At 42.0% G+C, this 18,036-nt stretch overlaps 1 protein-coding gene across 16 annotated transcripts in view; it reads left to right on the top strand.

Annotated features, from left to right (window-relative positions):
• Positions 1–4,432: 4,432 nt before the first annotated feature.
• The window catches only part of LOC131130815 (ethanolamine kinase 2-like), a 29,151-nt gene continuing 15,547 nt past the window's right edge, over positions 4,433–18,036 (top strand). For 9 of the 16 annotated variants that reach the window (XR_009130095.1, XR_009130091.1, XR_009130090.1 and 6 more), the window contains exons 1-5: positions 4,433–4,723; positions 8,994–9,247; positions 10,623–10,775; positions 16,401–16,549; positions 17,849–17,933. Coding sequence is in view for 7 of the 16 variants with exons in the window: in XM_058074841.1 (XP_057930824.1) it covers positions 4,598–4,723; positions 8,994–9,247; positions 10,623–10,775; positions 16,401–16,549; positions 17,849–17,933 (767 nt within the window). In the remaining 9 variants the exon portion in view is untranslated. Of the gene's footprint in view, positions 4,724–8,812; positions 8,927–8,993; positions 9,248–10,622; positions 10,776–16,400; positions 16,550–17,848; positions 17,934–18,036 lie in introns of all 16 variants that reach the window. The other 7 variants (XR_009130093.1, XR_009130092.1, XM_058074842.1 and 4 more) reach the window with 4 other exon arrangements.

Genomic DNA, 18,036 nt, shown 5'->3' with positions numbered 1-18,036 from the left:
GTGACTCCAAATTGTCCATAGGTATGAATGTGAGTGTGAATGGTTGTTTGTCTATATGTGCCCTGTGATTGGCTGGCGACCAGTCCAGGGTGTACCCCGCCTCTTGCCCGAAGACAGCTGGGATCGGCACCCTGAGGATAAGCGGTTGAAAATGAATGAATGAATGAAACACTGATACATATTTATAGCTTTGTCTTTAAATTCAAAGCTTTATGTTACTAGTGACAACATTTTCAAGATTTGCCTTTTGTTCAATTTTTACAATTTTTGCAGTTATTTTGCTTCGGTAGTGATGCAATGATAAATGAGCTGCAGGCCATGGATGGCCCCCGGGACAAACTTTGGGCACTACTTCTGTGGATCTTTGTCAGGGTAGGGCTTGTGGCGTCAGATTTATGAGAGAGGGGCATGGCAATGCATTACAGGCTTGGCTTATGTGCATGTTCAGTCGTCAAAATGAGTGCTTGTTGGTCACTGTTTCGTGCGTCTACTCGTGATGGACATGCCTGCCACATTTCATATTTCTAAATCAAACCGGCTTTAGGAGCTGAATTTGAGAGGGCACACACTCAACCTCTGTTAAAAACTTCCCGAGCACTTATGATGCAGAAAGGCTGAAGAAGGGTAGCATCTTTTATACACACCGGACCTCAAATAAGACTTGAAACTGTCTATATTAATGTACATTGTTCAACATACACAGCCCAAATTCATCAAATCATACTTCATTTCCGACAGAAAGAGAACGAAAGTCATTAATGAAGTTGGACCAACGCCATGTTTGCCCGCTGACACGAGAGCATCAAAAGTACTTAAAGACCGCCAACGTCTCTGCGATTACCAAAGAAAGATGACATTTGCCTGACAATAAAATTGGACGGTAACCTGTGTGAAAGGCGTCCCCATTTGTCTCCATCAACAGTTTGACACAGTTTCTCCTCCGGAGCGCCGAGAAGGCAAAGCCATCTTTGGCGGATGGTAATGGCCCCTCATTGTTGGCCGGCGAGGATGTGGCGCTATTCATACTGCATGATTGAAAAGAAAATTGAATCCTTTTTGATGTGATAAATGTGTCTATTACTGCATTTGCACACAAAATGTTGGTGGAAATGACAGTGGGGTGGGGGGGCAGGCCTCGCGAGGGAAAATACAGAGGCAGGACATATTGGCAAGCTTTGATTGGAGCTGAAATATAAATATACTACAGCGACACATGAAATGAGTCCGAGCGCCAGGATTTTTTTCACTTTTTTCTTTTCCTGTAGGAACTAGGCAAATGAAAGGCCTTGAGAGCCTCAATTGTAAGACTATATAAAAAGGTTAAATATCTGCATAGCTGCCGCTCTTCCCTTTCTCTCCAGAGAGGACAAAGGACACAACAATTGTTTGCCTCATCAAAAAAGGAATTTTCTCTTTTCACAAGCTCGTCAAAGACGAGCGCATCTCTGTCTTTGTGTGTCCTAAAGTGTCTCAGCTGAAGGACACATTCATTTGAAGATGTTAAGGCAGATGATGAAGTGGATGGATGGATAAATAGAAATATATATATTCCAGATACTCCACAATGGCATTTGTCAGCAATACTGACATAGGCAGCAGCTCAGGTCAGGACTCGTGTAATGAAGGAACACATTATGATTCTTCCACTGTCAGGCCACTGGAAGCCTTTCACAAATAGATACTGTTTATGCAAAATACTGAAATTACAGAAACGGTCGGTGAAATTAATAAGTTGGCTCAGTCGACATGTCACACAAAAAACAAACGCCTTACACCCCCAATAAAATATAATTAATTTTATATTGTTTTATTATACACCTCAATAAAATGGAGCATTATGTGATTATTTTTTATCATAAACCCTAATAAAATAGAATGATGTAATATTATTTTAGCATACATACTAATGAAATATAATGATATTATTTTAGCATACTTCCTAATGGAATAGAATGTGATTATTTTGTCATTATACAGGTACGTATATTGTCATACATTCTAAAAGAATATACTTAGAATATACACACACACACACACACACACATAAATATATATATAATATATAATATGATATATATGTATATATATACATATATATATACACAGAATAAGATTTTTTTGCTATTCATCCTAGGGCCGCAGCGTTATAATCGAATAGTGTTGTGTTTTTGTTTTGGGTTTTTTTCAACGCCTCAATCAGACCAAACCATTTAGGTGTGGTAGGGGGATTCTTGACTCTATTTTTGAAGACAATAAAGGCAAAAAAATCAGAAATAATTTTTTACATGTAAATATGGCACATTTTCTCCCCCAAATCAGAACAGAATGATTAATCATATTTTCATGATTGGGCCCGGGACAAGATACCCGTTTGTCCCACCCCTGTCAACGGCCCTGATCCTTCCGAATAGAAGAGAATTGTTTTGTTGCCGGATTAATTGTGCAGATTGAAAAACTAAAGATGGTGCTGAGTAAAATAGTCCACATGAGGTGGAGATGGTGAAGGAACATGAACATTTATTAGCAAGAAAATATTTACTCCAACATCTGCAGCTTCACTGGTTAGACATATTCCCTAATAAAGTGAGTGTATAGGGATGTTGCTTTCAAAGACACACACACACACACACTCTTCCTTCATGAATGATTAATAGCTGCCAAGGATCAATGGCCTTAAGTTCATGTGTATATTGTTGACAGCAGGTAATAATGTCAGTGTTGTCGGGTCTTGTCTCTGACCCTACATTTTTAATGGAGAGGCTCATCACTCAGCGTGCAGCATCTTTGATGATGAAGACACTCTTTGATGGCGAGTTTCTGCATCTAAAAGCTCGTTAACTATTTGGCTCGAGACGTACCAGCGATTACTGTAAAGCGCACAAAGTGGTAAACATTGGCTCCACGTCTAAATTATTTAAAAGCACCCCCTGCCCTTAAAAAACATACTCCACGCTGAAAGAAGTGTTTATTCCATTCACTTTGTTTACTTAGACATCAGCCTCCAGTCAACAGGTCAAGTGTATGTGGGTGCACAGGTGGCAAAACGAATACTTTCTTCATAAACGCTTTATTTGACTGGAAAGAATATCAGTGATGACTTTTTTTTTTTGGCTCTAATATCTTTAATCACACTTCTTGATCCCTTGCTTTTGTAAGGGGGCAACTTTATAAAAATATGATTTGTCTGGAATTTTTATGGTAGGTTTGTCATTACAATCCAGAAAAAAGAACATGACATGAAGGTTAGAAATTAATTTGTATTTGCTTGAGTGGCAGGGGGCACGGCGGTCGAGTGGTTAGCTCGCAGAACAGAACTCACAGCTAGGAGACCAGGGTTCAATTCCACCCTCGGCCGTCTCTGTGTGGAGTTTGCATGTTCTTCATGCGTGGGTTTTTTCCTCCCACATTCCAAAAACATGCTAGGCGACTCCAAATTGTCCATAGGTATGAATGTGAGTGTGAATGGTTGTTTGTCTATATGTGCCCTGTGATTGGCTGGCGACCCCGCCTCTCGCACCAAGACAGCTGGGATAGGCTCCAGCACCCCCGTGACCCTGGTGAGGAAAATGAATGAATGAATGAATGATTGAGTGACATAAGTATTTCATCCACATCCAAACCATGACTGCCTTGGTGGGGAACCCCATGATGGCACAGAGGTCAGACATTTCTTTTAGTGGGTCACCAGGGTTCCACACATCTCAGGAGGGACTTTGGTCCAAGAAATCTTGCATGCAGCATCAATTGACTTCTCTTGTAATTATTCCACTTATGAATTATTGCACCAAGGTCTTGTTGATGGTCTTGTAGTCCACATAGTCTTTTACCAGCTTGGTCTTGCCCAAAGTGGTGGAGATGTTTCATCTGTTATTTGTTGTCCCCATAATGAGTTGTTATTAGGAGTGTTTTCTTAAAGGGACAGGACTCATTGTGTACACATACCTGGTCTGTAGGGTCCAAATTCTTAACAGTAAGGTAGGCGAATGAGTGGTTAGCATGTTGGCCACACAGTCAGGAGATCGAGAAGACCTGGGTTTGATTCCCTGTTTGGGCATCTCTGTGTGGCTTTTGCATGTTCTCCAGTACTCTGGGTTTCTCCGTAGGTGTGAGTGTGAATTGTTGATTGTTTGTCTGACCAGTCCACCCAGAGTCGGCTGGGGTAGGCTCCAGCATACCCATGACCCTAATGAGGATAAGCGGCACAGAAAATGGATGGTAAGCTATTTCCCCCACCCAATATACAGTATATAGTCTTTATAGGGCAGGACTGAAGCAGATTTTTTTCTAAACTTGATTCTGTTAATATTTCAACTTTTACCTCATGATATTCAAATTGTATTCTTGTAGTAGAACAACACTGGTTTGAAAAAGAGACTGTCTATTCAAAGTTAATGAGTAAACTGTAGATGATCTCAGGAACATTGGCCTCTGACAACATCACTCTTTCACTGGACACAACAACCTGTGCTGATACAGTTTGAAACAAAACAAGAAATCATTTCATTGTGATAGTACTGGTCCAGGTTTAGATGATACAGAAAAGTAGACCACTGTTCGGTCTTTTGCTTTTGAGATAGTTTGATTAGACGAGGTCAAGATGAGTAGGAGCAATGAGCTTCTCCACATTGACGTGAACATCGATGAGAACGAACCTCACAGAGGCGTCCTGGACCTCCTCAGAACTCTCAGACCTCAGTGGAGGCCTCAAGACATCCACATGAAGGTCAGTCAGCATCACAAGGATGCAGAAGAAGTCTTAAAATTGCAAAGATATTGGTCAGTGATCACAGAATAAAGTAGATCAGGGGTTCTCAAATGCTCTCAACATGAGACCCACATTAAGTTGCACCAACCTTTATCTAAGTCATTTATTATTGTTGTTATATATTCTGTATCACTGTTGTAATATATAAAATATTATATAAAAAACATAATATATTTTAAAAAAGGGCTCCAAAGCGGTCGAGTGGTTAGCGCACAGACATCAAAGCTGGGTTAAATTCCACCCTCGGCCATCTCTGTGTGGAGTTTGCATGTTCTCCCCGTGCATGCGTGGGTTTTCTCCGGGTACTCCGGTTTCCTCCCACATTCCAAAAACATGCTAGGTTAATTGGCGACTCCAAATTGTCCATAGGTATGAATGTGTGAGTGTGAATGGTTGTTTGTCTATATGTGCCCTGTGATTGGCTGGCAACCAGTCCAGGGTGTACCCCGCCTCTCGCCCGAAGACAGCTGGGATAGGCTCCAGCACCCTCTGCTACCCTCGTGAGGAAAAGCGGTAGAAAATGAATGAATGAATGAATGTAATTATATTATTGCAGATGTAATATTTAATTAAAAATAAAATAAATGTAATTTTGAAAGAAAAATGCCACAATATGCCTCTATGCCACTTGATATACATAGTATATATGATATTGCTTGCATACCCATGCGACCCCATGTGAGGACAAGTGGCATAGAAAATGAATGAATGAAGATATATAAATAATATAGTATATCTATATTGATATTGATTGATAAATAACATATTACAAATGCAATATATTCATATATACATTTATTATAAACTATATTACTGTAATTTGTTTTCTATAAATATTTTTTCAATACTCAACAACACCCACTGCCATAATAAACCCACTTAACTCAGCCCAGCGTAATCAACTCAAACAAACGCCCTTCATTGCCTTTAAATGCAACACAGCCCACTGGACTGTGCATCACAGGTCACAATGCATAATTTGGTTTGATTAATTATTGATTAATTAGTTGTCTAATGGGACTCTTTCTGTGTTTCCACAAAGTCTGCATTGCATGTTGGCTCATTTGTATACTAACAGTGATTGGATATTTGGGATTGGATGGGGGAGTTCTCATCAGTTCTCATGAAGGGAAGATCCCAATACATTAATTCATTCATTTTTTCGCGGGGGTGCTGGAGCCTATCCCAGCTGTCTTCGGGTGAGAGGCGGGGTACACCCTGGACCCCCAGCCAATCACAGGGCACATATAGACAAACAACCATTCACACTCACATTCATACCTATGGACAATTTGGAGTCGCCAATTAACCTAGCATGTTTTTGGAATGTGGGAGGAAACCGGAGTACCCGGAGAAAACCCACGCATGCACGGGGAGAACATGCAAACTCCACACAGAGATGGCAGAGGGTGGAATTGAACCCTGGTCTCCTAGCTGTGAGGTCTGTGCGCTAACCACTCGACTGCCGTGCCGCCCGATCCCAATACAATATAAGCCTATATCAGATTGTTAGGCTAGTATCGGGCCGATAATTATCCGTGGCCGATATTATCGGACTTCCCTAATAAATCTGTTTTCATCATTGACTGTTTGGGTTGTAAAAACAAACTTATAAAAACGTTTTTTTGTAGCGAATTAGTTATGATCCCTGCAGCAAAACCAGTTGAGAACCACTGGTCCAGATAACAAAGTGATAAAAAATAGCACGATAAGAAGTCTGTATTGTGTTGAGGAGACTTGCTGACACATGACTATTCTGTGTGAGCATACTATAAGCTACAAAGGAGTATTCTCGACAGTATCATTAATAATAAAGACAAGCACTAGGCACAGGGTCAAAGTGTTCCGGTGTAGCATGGGAAGCTCATTGCGTGTTCTCATGTTCAAACAGGAGGTTCAATCTTGGTCAGAAATAGAGTTGATGTTTGTGAGGTGACATCACATCAGTTTCATGACCTCTCCTTCAGCAAAAGGTCCTCGCCGACACACAAAGAGAGGTCATGTTGTCTCTCAGCTCCTTTCATGATGTATTGTGTCCGTCTATATTTTAGGCAGGGGCTTTCCTCTCAACACCTGGACTGTGTCTCTATTCCGTACTTATACTTAGGCTTCTAGGTGCATTCACATTGGGAAGTATGGCAAATCCAGTACCTGAATGTTGTACTCAGAACGTTCAGGACACGGCTGTGCTAGACACTTACCACTCTCAATAGTCTAGTCACCATTGGCTATGTAATGGAAGGAGAGGGACGAACTGTCATGTGGTGAAGTGGTTTGCTTATGTTAAGAGTCCACTGGACCGGCGCCAGTTGGTGCCAGTTCACGCAAATGCAATTTGCTGTGGTGCCTAGTGTCGCCAATAAGGTGCCTAGTGGCGTGCAGTGGCTCAAACTGCCCGTAACGGTGGCAAAAATTTAGTTTGGCGGCGAGAAAATTAAAAAATGTTTAAAATCTTTGTGTCCACCAAGTGGAACCAAATGTCACAAACAATCCGACTGGAATGTAATGGCGCGTGACAAGTTGCGCCAATGATGCTAGGAGTCCACTGGGCCGGCGCCAGTTGGTGCCAGTTTGCGACAAAGATTACGTGATTAACGCGTAGTGGCTCGCTGTGGCACCGAATTTTGACGCCACAGTGAGCCACTACAGGCCAATTACATAACCTTTGGACTCAGTGGACTCAGTAGACTCATTATAGTATTATAGGACCCACACGGCAATAGTGATAAAAGGTTTAATACAAAAGGTGACCTCCAGAGAGGGAAAAAGGTGATATGAAAATAGTAAGAAATGCATTACAAAAGCACAGGGCGAAGCCACAGAAAAATGTAAAACAAAAAGCGCTGCCAAAAGGTTCTGCAGGAAAAAAAACATACAACAGGTGAACAAAAAATACTGCTGTAAAAAACTACTAGAATAGTACTAGAACACCAAGCTTGTGGGGAAACAATCTGGCACTGAAGTGTTCATTCATTCATTCATTCATTTTCTACCGCTTTTCCTCATGAGGGTCGCGGGGGGTGCTGGAGCCTATCCCAGCTGACTTCGGGCGAGAGGCGGGGTACTGGTCGCCAGCCAATCACAGGGCACATATAGACAAACAACACTCACATTCATACCTATGGACAATTTGGAGTCACCAATTAACCTAGCATGTTTTTGGAATGTGAGAGGAAACCGGAGTACCCGGAGAAAACCCACGCATGCACGGGGAGAACATGCAAACTCCACACAGAGATGCCCGAGAATTGGAATTGAACCCTGGTCTCCTAGCTGTGAGGTCTGCCCGCTAACCACTCGACCACCGTGCCGCTGGCACTGAAGTGTTGCATTCCACGATTTTAGCAAGGCCCAGATTAAGAACTTCATATGCATTGTAAAAAGTACTCTAACTTCTATTTACTGATGGAAATATTCAATTTGACACACAGCTTGTGTGTCACACTGTGTGTGACACTGAAGTACGCTACACTATCAGTACATGGATGTTGCAATGCTTATAGTGGTGAGTGTGCACTTAACACCCTCAATAGCCACCATCTTGGCTACGTAGCAGAAAAGTAGTAGTAGTAGTAGTAGTAGACTACTGAACATTTGAATCTGGCGGTCCAATCAAAGGAGAAAAAGTCATACATTCATTTTTAATAATTGTACAGTCGAGAAGGGGAGATTTTAAAAAAAATATTGGCCAATCCAATATTGGCAATAATGCTCCATGCTCTTTCCTTTTAAACGTTCCATTAATAAAAAAAGAAGACAAATCATACTGTGAAGACTATTATGTTTGCAACAATAACAGCACTGCACTCAAAATTGCCACAATTCGGAAATAAGTACACATTGGACACAATATACTTAATTAAATATACTGACAGAAGTATTTCATTTGAGACACAGCCCTCACTTCTCTTGCCATCCTACCCCCCACCCTCCAACACACACCCAATTCCAGTGTATAAATTGTGTATAAATTGTTGATCAGATGTCAAGGAGGGTATGTCACTCCACTCTCCAACCAAATAGGATGTGTCTGTTCTGTTGCCTCAGGGACGATGGCTGAGAATGACAATGAGGTGAACACATAGAAAAGCCAAACAGTGTGTGAGTGTCTTAATGCTGAGTACACTGGACACTTCATGACTGGACCACATACTCATCCAGGTAGTATCATGGTGTAGTATTTCCTTATTTATTGAGTCATCTTTCTTCATTTGTTCCTCAATGCTAGACCTTCACAGAGGGCCTCACCAATCATCTCCTGGGCTGTTGTGTGGACCAGTCGGACACTGTTCTGGTGCGTCTGTACGGCAAACAGACGGAGCTCTTTGTCGACCGCCAGAGAGAGGTGGAAATGTTCCAGGTGTTCCACGCCCATGGATGCGGTCCTGAAATCTACTGCAGCTTCCAGAATGGAATCTGCTACCAGTTTGTTGAAGGAACCGTGCTGGAGGACACGCTGCTCTATCAACCCTCCATTTACAGGTTTGTGCATGATCACACTACAGTGGTGTGCTCTCAGGGCCAGCAAAGCCTTTTCTGCTGGCCTAAACACACTCAGAAGCACAGTATATTTACAAATTCATTTTTAGCTTTTTAGATTTTTTCTTGTCTAATCAGATTTCAACTTCTGTATGTTGCCGTGTCAATGGAATCTGCCCAGGGCCTTCAGAACCAGGAGTGCTGGCCCATGTTACATAAACACTGTTTGCCAGCTAACAGGCGTACAATTTTATCAGCATTTTTCCATCCTCTCGTTTCTTGATGTCTGAAACAGGCAGGACACTAGTTTGAGGCCCCCGCCTTTATATGAAAGTTTAATGTTAGTGCGGCCCACGCAAGTTTGATATGGATGCTGTATGGTATCATGTACCCAGAAAAAATTATTACGTTTGATTAATGTTCATGTTAAAGGTTAAATAACTGTTAATAGTTATCCTCCCTATCCGTGTGGAAGTGGTAAGTTTTTGGCTATTTAAGTTTAAAGGAAATAACTTGAAGGCTACCGTTTAGGTCGCTAGCTCTCTAGTTTGCGAGTTGTCTCAAGACCCTGCAGTTGCGCAATATGTTGTAAATAAAAAAAGTATAAATGTGACTATGGTCGTGTTTTGTCATGTCTACAGGGCTCTAATAATGCTTTGTTCATTTTAATCTGAAATCAATAATTTGTCTACCCACCAACTATATGTGGTTTCTCAAGTTTTTATTATTTGCCGTTTTATGATTATTATTATTATTATATTTATTTATTACTGATTGATTGATTTTCTTTATTCTTGATTTGTTTATTTATTTTTCATCTTATTTTGTGCAGAAAAATAAAAAGTAAGATATTTGAGAACAGTGGAATGTTTTATCAGAGCTTTTCTTGTAGAAAATCAAAACCAAAGCAAAGTTTGTTCATTTTTCTGTTTTAATAAATGTGTTTTTTTTTTGGAAAACCTGATGCGGCCCAGTCTCGCCCAGACCCTAGCTCCAGTGGCCCCCAAGTAAATTGAGTTTGAGACCCCTGGTATAGATAAAGTCCGAGAGCTTTGATTTCAGCTGATGAAAAATGTGAGCAAAACCCAAAGTTGAGTTCATATTTTTGTTGAGTGGATATCAAGGATGTTAGCATTTTCACTGAAAAGATGATTTTGTGCTGGGTCATGCTCAGTAGTGATGAAGGTTGAGAATATCCAGAAAAGGTTGTGTGACCCTCACCAGGGTGAGCTCTCAGAGGTCCTCAAAGGCCAGCAACGCAAAGGTGGTGCATTTTGTCACAAGGCAAGAAGAAGATAAGCAGATGGAGGGAGTCATGCTTCTGCTCTGATAACGTCACGTTGTGCACTAACATGCTGGAAATGTCTTCTCCCTGTAGATTGATTGCGGCAGAGATGGGGAGAATCCACTCCATCCAGACTAAATGCGCTCACCCCCCAGAGCCTTTCCTGTGGACCAAAGTGTCCCACTTTCTCACGCTACTGAAGAAGAGCGCCCACCACAGCCCGGTGCAGACGCTGTGCACAAAGAGGTACGGCTACAGCAAATCACGCAACCTTGCTGCCTTTTTTTTTTATTCATCCTGTCATTTCGGACGTGCAGTCTTCCATATTTGCAACTCTACATTCAAGTTTGGTCGGAAAATATATAGCCCATTTGTATTTTTTCTATTCAAATATAGACCTTTTTCCACACATAACATGTCTCATTGTAGAACATGTAGAAATTAAAAAAAATCTGTGTACTTGTGGCAGCATCAGAGAAAGTTTTGGTCTCATAGCACATAATTACGGTGCATTCAAGGCCTTAATGCTTTGCGAAACATAATGAAACAAAACAACATCAACATACAAAACCTGTGGCTTCTCCAGTCTTACATACCAACCTTAAAACGTACAGCCAGGTGAACACAAGTTAATATAAGACAGTTTAATTGTGGAATTACAACAGGCATCAGGGTAGATTATGTCTTTCTTCGACTGCTCGGCTTGACCCGGTGAACGACGGCAATCGAAGAGATCAAATCTAATAGTTACAATGGAGAATGACAAGGTCAAGCTAGCAGGAGGTTTTGGAAGTGGAGGAGCCGGCTGTGCATAGCGTATGGTGGCGACTCGACTCCCCAGCATAGTCCAGGCTTTATTAGACTCACTGGTGGTCTTGGAAGGTAAGCCCTATGAAGATCAGGGATCTATTACACTTGAAGGTTCCACCTTTAAGTGAAGTTGAGTGGGGATTCCCTCAAAAATGAGGCTGTAAAATTATGGATTTATCAGTGCTCATGTGGAACTTTATCAAAATGTGACCATGCAATCTGAGCATGGTCGATCCGAGCTTTAGGTCAGCTTTTTCTTTGTATTCAAGTCCATTTTTCCCATCATGCACTGCACATGAAAGTCATCATGACCTGTGAGGTCATCAGTGTTTTCCTGATGTCTGTAGTTTCCTCACTTTGTTTTCTAGAACGCCACGTTAGTTTGGCACTGACCTGTCATTGGCCAGAGGGAGGATGCTTTGTGTTATCTCTGACAGGGGTCGTAGAACCATGTGGCGCTATAAAGAGACAGAGGCTCCACTGAAAACTTCAGTCTTCATCTCGCTCTTATCGCTCCAGCGTCCAAACCTTGTTTACATTAGCTTGAACAGGACATTTGAAGAAATGTCTTTGTTTTTTGGGGAGAAAAAGCTTCTTCAACACCACACTTCAACACATGTCTACATACAGAATAATTAAAGACACTAAAAGCAACCAATTGTAGGTTCCAATTGTCTTTTTTTGTTTGTTTCTTTCGGCTTTTTCCTGATTACTTCTGCTTTCCTCAAATTGATCTGTTTCAGATTTTGTTGACGTTATTGCAGTTATATGGATGTGTATACTGTTACAAATGAAATACATATAGTGGTATCTTGGTTTTTGTTATTAATTTAAAAAATTCAGACAAAAATGTAGGTGGACATAAACCGGAGAATTTTTTTCCCATAGGAAATAATATAAATCCAATTTATCGCTTCCATACAAACAAAAATCCATCCATCCACATTAGGGTCATGGGAGCCTATCCCAGCTGTCTTCAAGCGAGAGGCAGGGTACACCCTGGACTGGTGGCCAGCCAATCACAGGGCACATATAGACAAACAACCATTCACACTCACATTCATATCTATGGACAATTTTGAGTCGCCAATTAACCTAGCATGTTTTTGGAATGTGGGAGGAAACCGGAGTACCCGGAGAAAACCCACGCATGCACGGGGAGAACATGCAAACTCCACACAGAGATGGCCGAGCGGAGAATCAACTGTGTCCTGTCAATGTGAAGGAGCAGCAGCTCTTGTCTCTGAGCTCCTGATGCTATCCCTTAGGGTTAGTCTGCAAATAGCAGAGAGAAGATCCGAAGGCCCCTGAACTGTACTCCCTTAACACTGCTGCGCCAAGGAATTCTGTCCATGAAAATTCTGAACAGAATCTGTGACAGCAAGCAGCCATACCATAAAACATTCAAAATGAGGATGGATGCATCATTTGATCAATGTTATCAGTGATTTGTATGCCAAGTTTTAATCTCCATTGAGATGATGAAGCTGTCTCTACAGCGTCTACACAGGCTGCACCGAACATGGATGCCCAATAGATGGTGCTATACTGTGAAACACAGCATAGTGAGCTTGTGTGTGTGTGTGTTCATTAGTCTATCTTGGATGGCACTGAGTCTTAAACAGGCATCAGAGCCACTTTTGTACTCAGCCGAGTGAATGTGATCTTCAGAGGAAACGTGAAAAGAAAGAAGGCAGCGAGCAGGAAGATGATGCACCTGCAGAGGAGGTCTTCAGCCCTCACGCCACCCGCTGTGCATAGAGAGGCTGCATGCAGCTGCAACACACACACACACACACAGACAGTGAGCGTGTGTGAAGGGCAATAGTGCAAAGGTCCCCCGCTGGGTCGCTCACATGCCGCTCGACGCTGCACCACGAGCCAAAGAAAAGGATCAGCGAGTGAAATGATATGTAAATAAGTGGCATTGATGAGGAGGAAATTCCTTCTAATTATCTGGCACAGAGTCCACAGAGGGAGCAGGAGGCGGACGCACTCCACTCTCCTAGAGAAAGATGGCGATGGCGAGGCGACAGGTTTCCTTTTTAAAATCAGCGGAAGCCTTTGAATTTGCCAGCGGCCTAATCGATGACGCCTGGCGCTCTTCAAGCTGAGCTAAGAAGGAATCAGACCCATTCAGACCTTCCTCTCGCTCATTTAAGCAATTACATTTCAATTGCGACTACAACGGGACATTTACTAAATAAATCACTTTCATCTACCTTCCACGTCTGGCACCTATTGGCAGTCAAACAGGAAGTCACGCAACACAACTTTAAAGGGGAACTGCACTTTTTTAGGGAATTTTTCCCATCATTCCCAATTCTTATGTGAAACATGAACACATATTTCTTTCCCTTTTCTGTGCATTTGAGCACGAGAAAACAATTTACTATGAGCTAGAAAACAATGGACATTATGGGAAATATGAATTTTGGCGCTAAACCTAAAAAAATGCCAACATATCTATATTAATAATGCTACAGCAATATTGTTATTGTAGAAGCTAACACGAAAAACTATTTATCTGGCGGACTAACACAACGCCATAGTCGAAATCGGTGTGTCCCAATGACATGCATTGTTAGCTAGCTCATATAAACTTGTTTTCTTGTGTTATGATGCACAAAGGGGAAATACATTTTAAATAAGTTTTACATAAGGATTGTGAATGGTGGGCAAAATTCCAAAAAAGTGCAGTTCCCCTTTAAGGGCGCATCTGTCACGAGCAGGCTTGCGAGCTTAGCGATGCGACCCCAGGATGCAGAGAGCAGGACCAAAGACGTAGGTACAAGGGATTTAATGGCGTTAAAGCAATGTTGACAGCAACTACAGGCAAACCAAACACAAAGACAATGAAGCCACAAACAAAAGAGCACACACCTGAACTAAATAGGGAGAGTGGAAATTAGAAGCAGGTGTGTGAAAAGAGCAGGGGTAAGGAAAACGGAAGAGAACAACAAAGGAAGTGGATACCAAAATAAGGGCATGGAAACTGGAACAGAGGGAAAGAAGGAAACTAAGAGAGCTGTCACGAGAGGGTGACGCCCACATCGTGACAGCATCATTAGACAAAGAGGAAAAATAGCGTTTGCTTTGTTGGTTCGATGACAACTAAAATGTCACTCAGTCAACTGATAATAGTGAATTTGTGTTTGTCCATATTTTTTGTTGTGCTGTGTCATGTTGTGTTTGTATTTGCAGTTTTATTTGTCAATGCACTGAATAGTACATGGTTTAAGAGCAAATACACAATATAGGGATATTTCTTTGTTTAGGTTGACCATAGTTTGATAATTGATTACAACCAGGACACTCAAAATACTGCTAAAAAATACTTTAAGTTTACTCAAAGATACCTTAGAATTTCAATACATTTAAAGTATGTCTCCTATGTATGGAGAGAAAAATCGGTATATTACAAACTACTATCCAAATATTATCAATCTACATCTAAACAAAGACACAGCGATGAAGAGTTGCGTCAAAGCACACGTCTTGAGTCCGTTAATTCTGGGAACGACACTTCGTCATTCAGGGACACTTTGAACATCGCAGAAAGAGCTTAAATTGTCTTAAATTACCTTAAATTGTGTGATGTCTTTGAACGCAAACCCTCATTCCTCAAAATACCACATTTTAAAGTGTGGTACTATTGTGTACTAGTGTGAAACTATTCGTTCATTTTCTACCGCTTATCCCCACGAGGGTCGTGGAGGTGCTGGAGCCTATCCCAGCTGTCTTTGGGCGAGAGGCGGGGTACACCCTGGACTGGTCGCCAGCCAATCACAGGGCACATATAGACAAACAACCATTCCCACTCACATTCATACCTATGGACAATTTGGAGTCGCCAATTAACCTAGCATGTTTTTGGAATGTGGGAGGAAACCGGAGTACCCGGAGAAAACCCACGCATGCACGGGGAGAACATGCAAACTTCACACAGAGATGGCCAAGGGTGGAATTGAACCCTGGTCTCCTAGCTGCGGGGTCTGCGCGCTAACTACTCGACAGCCGTGCCGCCATTAAAGAGACGAGTGTTAGACAAATAAACTTTTTAACTTTTATCTTTTAGCTTGATTGACATATTCAGTTCATTTGTTAATGCTAAACTGTAAACTGTGATTAATCTGATTAAAATTTGACAAATCCTTTGACAGCCCTAGTAAGTAGTGTAATAAATTAGTTAATATCGTTCTTCTTGACATCCCAAAATAAAATAAATATCCATCCATCCATTTTCTATACCGCTTATTCTCACGCGGGGTCATGGGAATGCTGGAGCCTATCCCAGCTGTCTTCAGGTGAGAGGCGGGCTACACCCTGGACTGGTGGCCAGCCAATCACAGGGCACATATAGACAAACAACCATTCACACTCACAAGTGGGAGGAAAATGGACTACCTGGAGAAAAGCCCCCCCAAAACTTTTAAATATCTGGAAATAATCCTAAAGTAATGTCTCAGTAAAAACATAAACATAAAGACTAATATTTGACAAAGGCGGTTTGTACAGAGTGTACTCAGTATACTTACTGAAGTGTATTGCGAAAGGTATTCCATTTTAGACACAGCTTGAGTCTCAGGTCACACACGTCTAGACTAGCACTCAAAACAGTGAAAATGTTAAGTGTCCAGTGCTTAACAGTTGCCATCTTGGCCACATAGCGGAAGGTGGGGGGGGGGTTCTATTAAAGAAGCGATGGTGCAATCTTTGCCTCATTTGAAGCAGGGGTAGTTGCGGGTGAGACAAAGTCATAGTAAATTCTTTTTCCATGATTGCACAATCCAAAAGTAGGGGGAAAAGCTTTATTGGACACCAAATGATGGTGATTATTACCATACAAAAGTACAGAGGGGAAATAAATGGGAATTGTAAGGTCAGTTCACAACAACAGTAATGGATATTGCACGGATGCACAGCAAAAGAAAGTACACAATATTACTCGTATATTACTTGTACTCAATATTCTTATTGAAATGTATTGGCATTTAATTTTGGTTGTCAGCTTGCAGATACTGTAGCTACCTTTTAGTGTGCTTCTGTGTGATCCTGCAGTTCCGCGGCCAGCCAGCAGTTGCCCAGCTTGGTGACGTTGTCAAGGGAGGCGGAGTCACTGGAGAGACACCTCTCGCTGGTCGACTCGCCGACCGTGATGTGTCACAACGACCTCCTGACCAAAAACATCATCCACGACCACAAGCAGGGTGAGGTGGACGCTTGATGAATTCTTTTCACATGTGGGCATGTTGCACCATGGCTGCCTTCACTAGCCATTAACCAGCCTAAGTACTGCCAAGAATTATTCATTAAACACTGCAACAACATTGGCTTTTTTATTATCATATACTCAACCACAATGTCAACAATTAGTCCGAGAAATAACTGGTGATTCTTTTTCCTGAGTTGTTTCTAGGCAGAATTCATCAGCCAATGAGATGAGAGCAATGCATACCCATACGTTATGCAATGTCAAGGAGAACTCGGGGCCCAATCTAAAAATACAATTACTAAGATTAGGGGGGAAACAGGGTTGGACAGTTGGCAAGAGATTGGGAAGACCTGGGTTCGATTCTCCGCTTGGGCATCTCTGTGTGGAGTTTGTATGTTCTCCGGGTACTCCGGTTTCCTCCCCCATTCCAAAAACATGCTAGGTTAATTGGCGACTCCAAATTGTCCATAGGTATGAATGTGAGTGTGAATGTCTACATGTGACTGGCTGGCGACCAGTCCAAGGTGTACCCCGCCTCTCGCTCACATTTTCCCTTTGAAAAAAAGGCATACAGTATCTTATTGTAGTGGCTATACTACATAGAAGGACATTCATTCATTCATTCATTTTCTACCGCTTTTCCTCACGAGGGTCGCGGGGGTGCTGGAGCCTATCCTAGCTGTCTTTGGGCGAGAGGCGGGGTACACTCTGGACTGGTGGCCAGCCAATCACAGGGCACATATAGACAAACAACCATTCACACTCACATTCATACCTATGGACAATTTGGAGTCACCAATTAACCTAGCATGTTTTTGGAATCTGGGAGGAAACCGGAGTACCCGGAGAAAATCCACGCATGCATGGGGAGAACATGCAAACTCCACACAGAGGGTGGAATTGAACCCTGGTCTCCTAGCTGTGAGTTCTGCGCTAACCATTCGACCGCCGTGCCACCCGTCCTCATACAGCAATAGAATTTAAATATCTCTCATAGGCCAAATTGATGTTGTTTCTGTCGTATATTGTTTATATCACCAATTTCTAGTCAAGCTTATTGAAGCTTGTTCAGTCATGAACTGCTTATGTCTATGTGAGTCAGCCAAACGGAGGAATGTCATCTTAAACAGGTGACCCTTTTTTGTACACCCCTGATGTTTTGTGTTTAGAACAGCCCTTTATTGTGTTTATTTGTCACCAGCAACAGTCAAGCCTTTTAATAAAAGTCTCTTACCTCTACCATCTGTTTGTCACGTTTCCCTGGAAACCGCCTGGCCACCGCATCCCCATTCAGGCAGGGTGAAATTCATCGACTACGAGTATGCCGATTACAACTATCAAGCTTTCGATATTGGCAATCACTTCAATGAATTTGCTGGTAAGTTTGCTTCTATTTGTTGCCATATTGTTGTGCCGTGCCTAAGTGTGAAGCCGCATGCTTTTAGATTGTTTTCCAGAGACGTCATCTTGGCTTGCATGTGC

The sequence above is a fragment of the Doryrhamphus excisus genome, chromosome 6 (assembly GCF_030265055.1).
Source record: "Doryrhamphus excisus isolate RoL2022-K1 chromosome 6, RoL_Dexc_1.0, whole genome shotgun sequence".
Taxonomy (NCBI): domain Eukaryota; kingdom Metazoa; phylum Chordata; class Actinopteri; order Syngnathiformes; family Syngnathidae; genus Doryrhamphus; species Doryrhamphus excisus.
The sequence above is the reverse complement of the archived record's forward strand: the minus strand, read 5'-3'. Positions and strand labels throughout refer to the sequence as shown.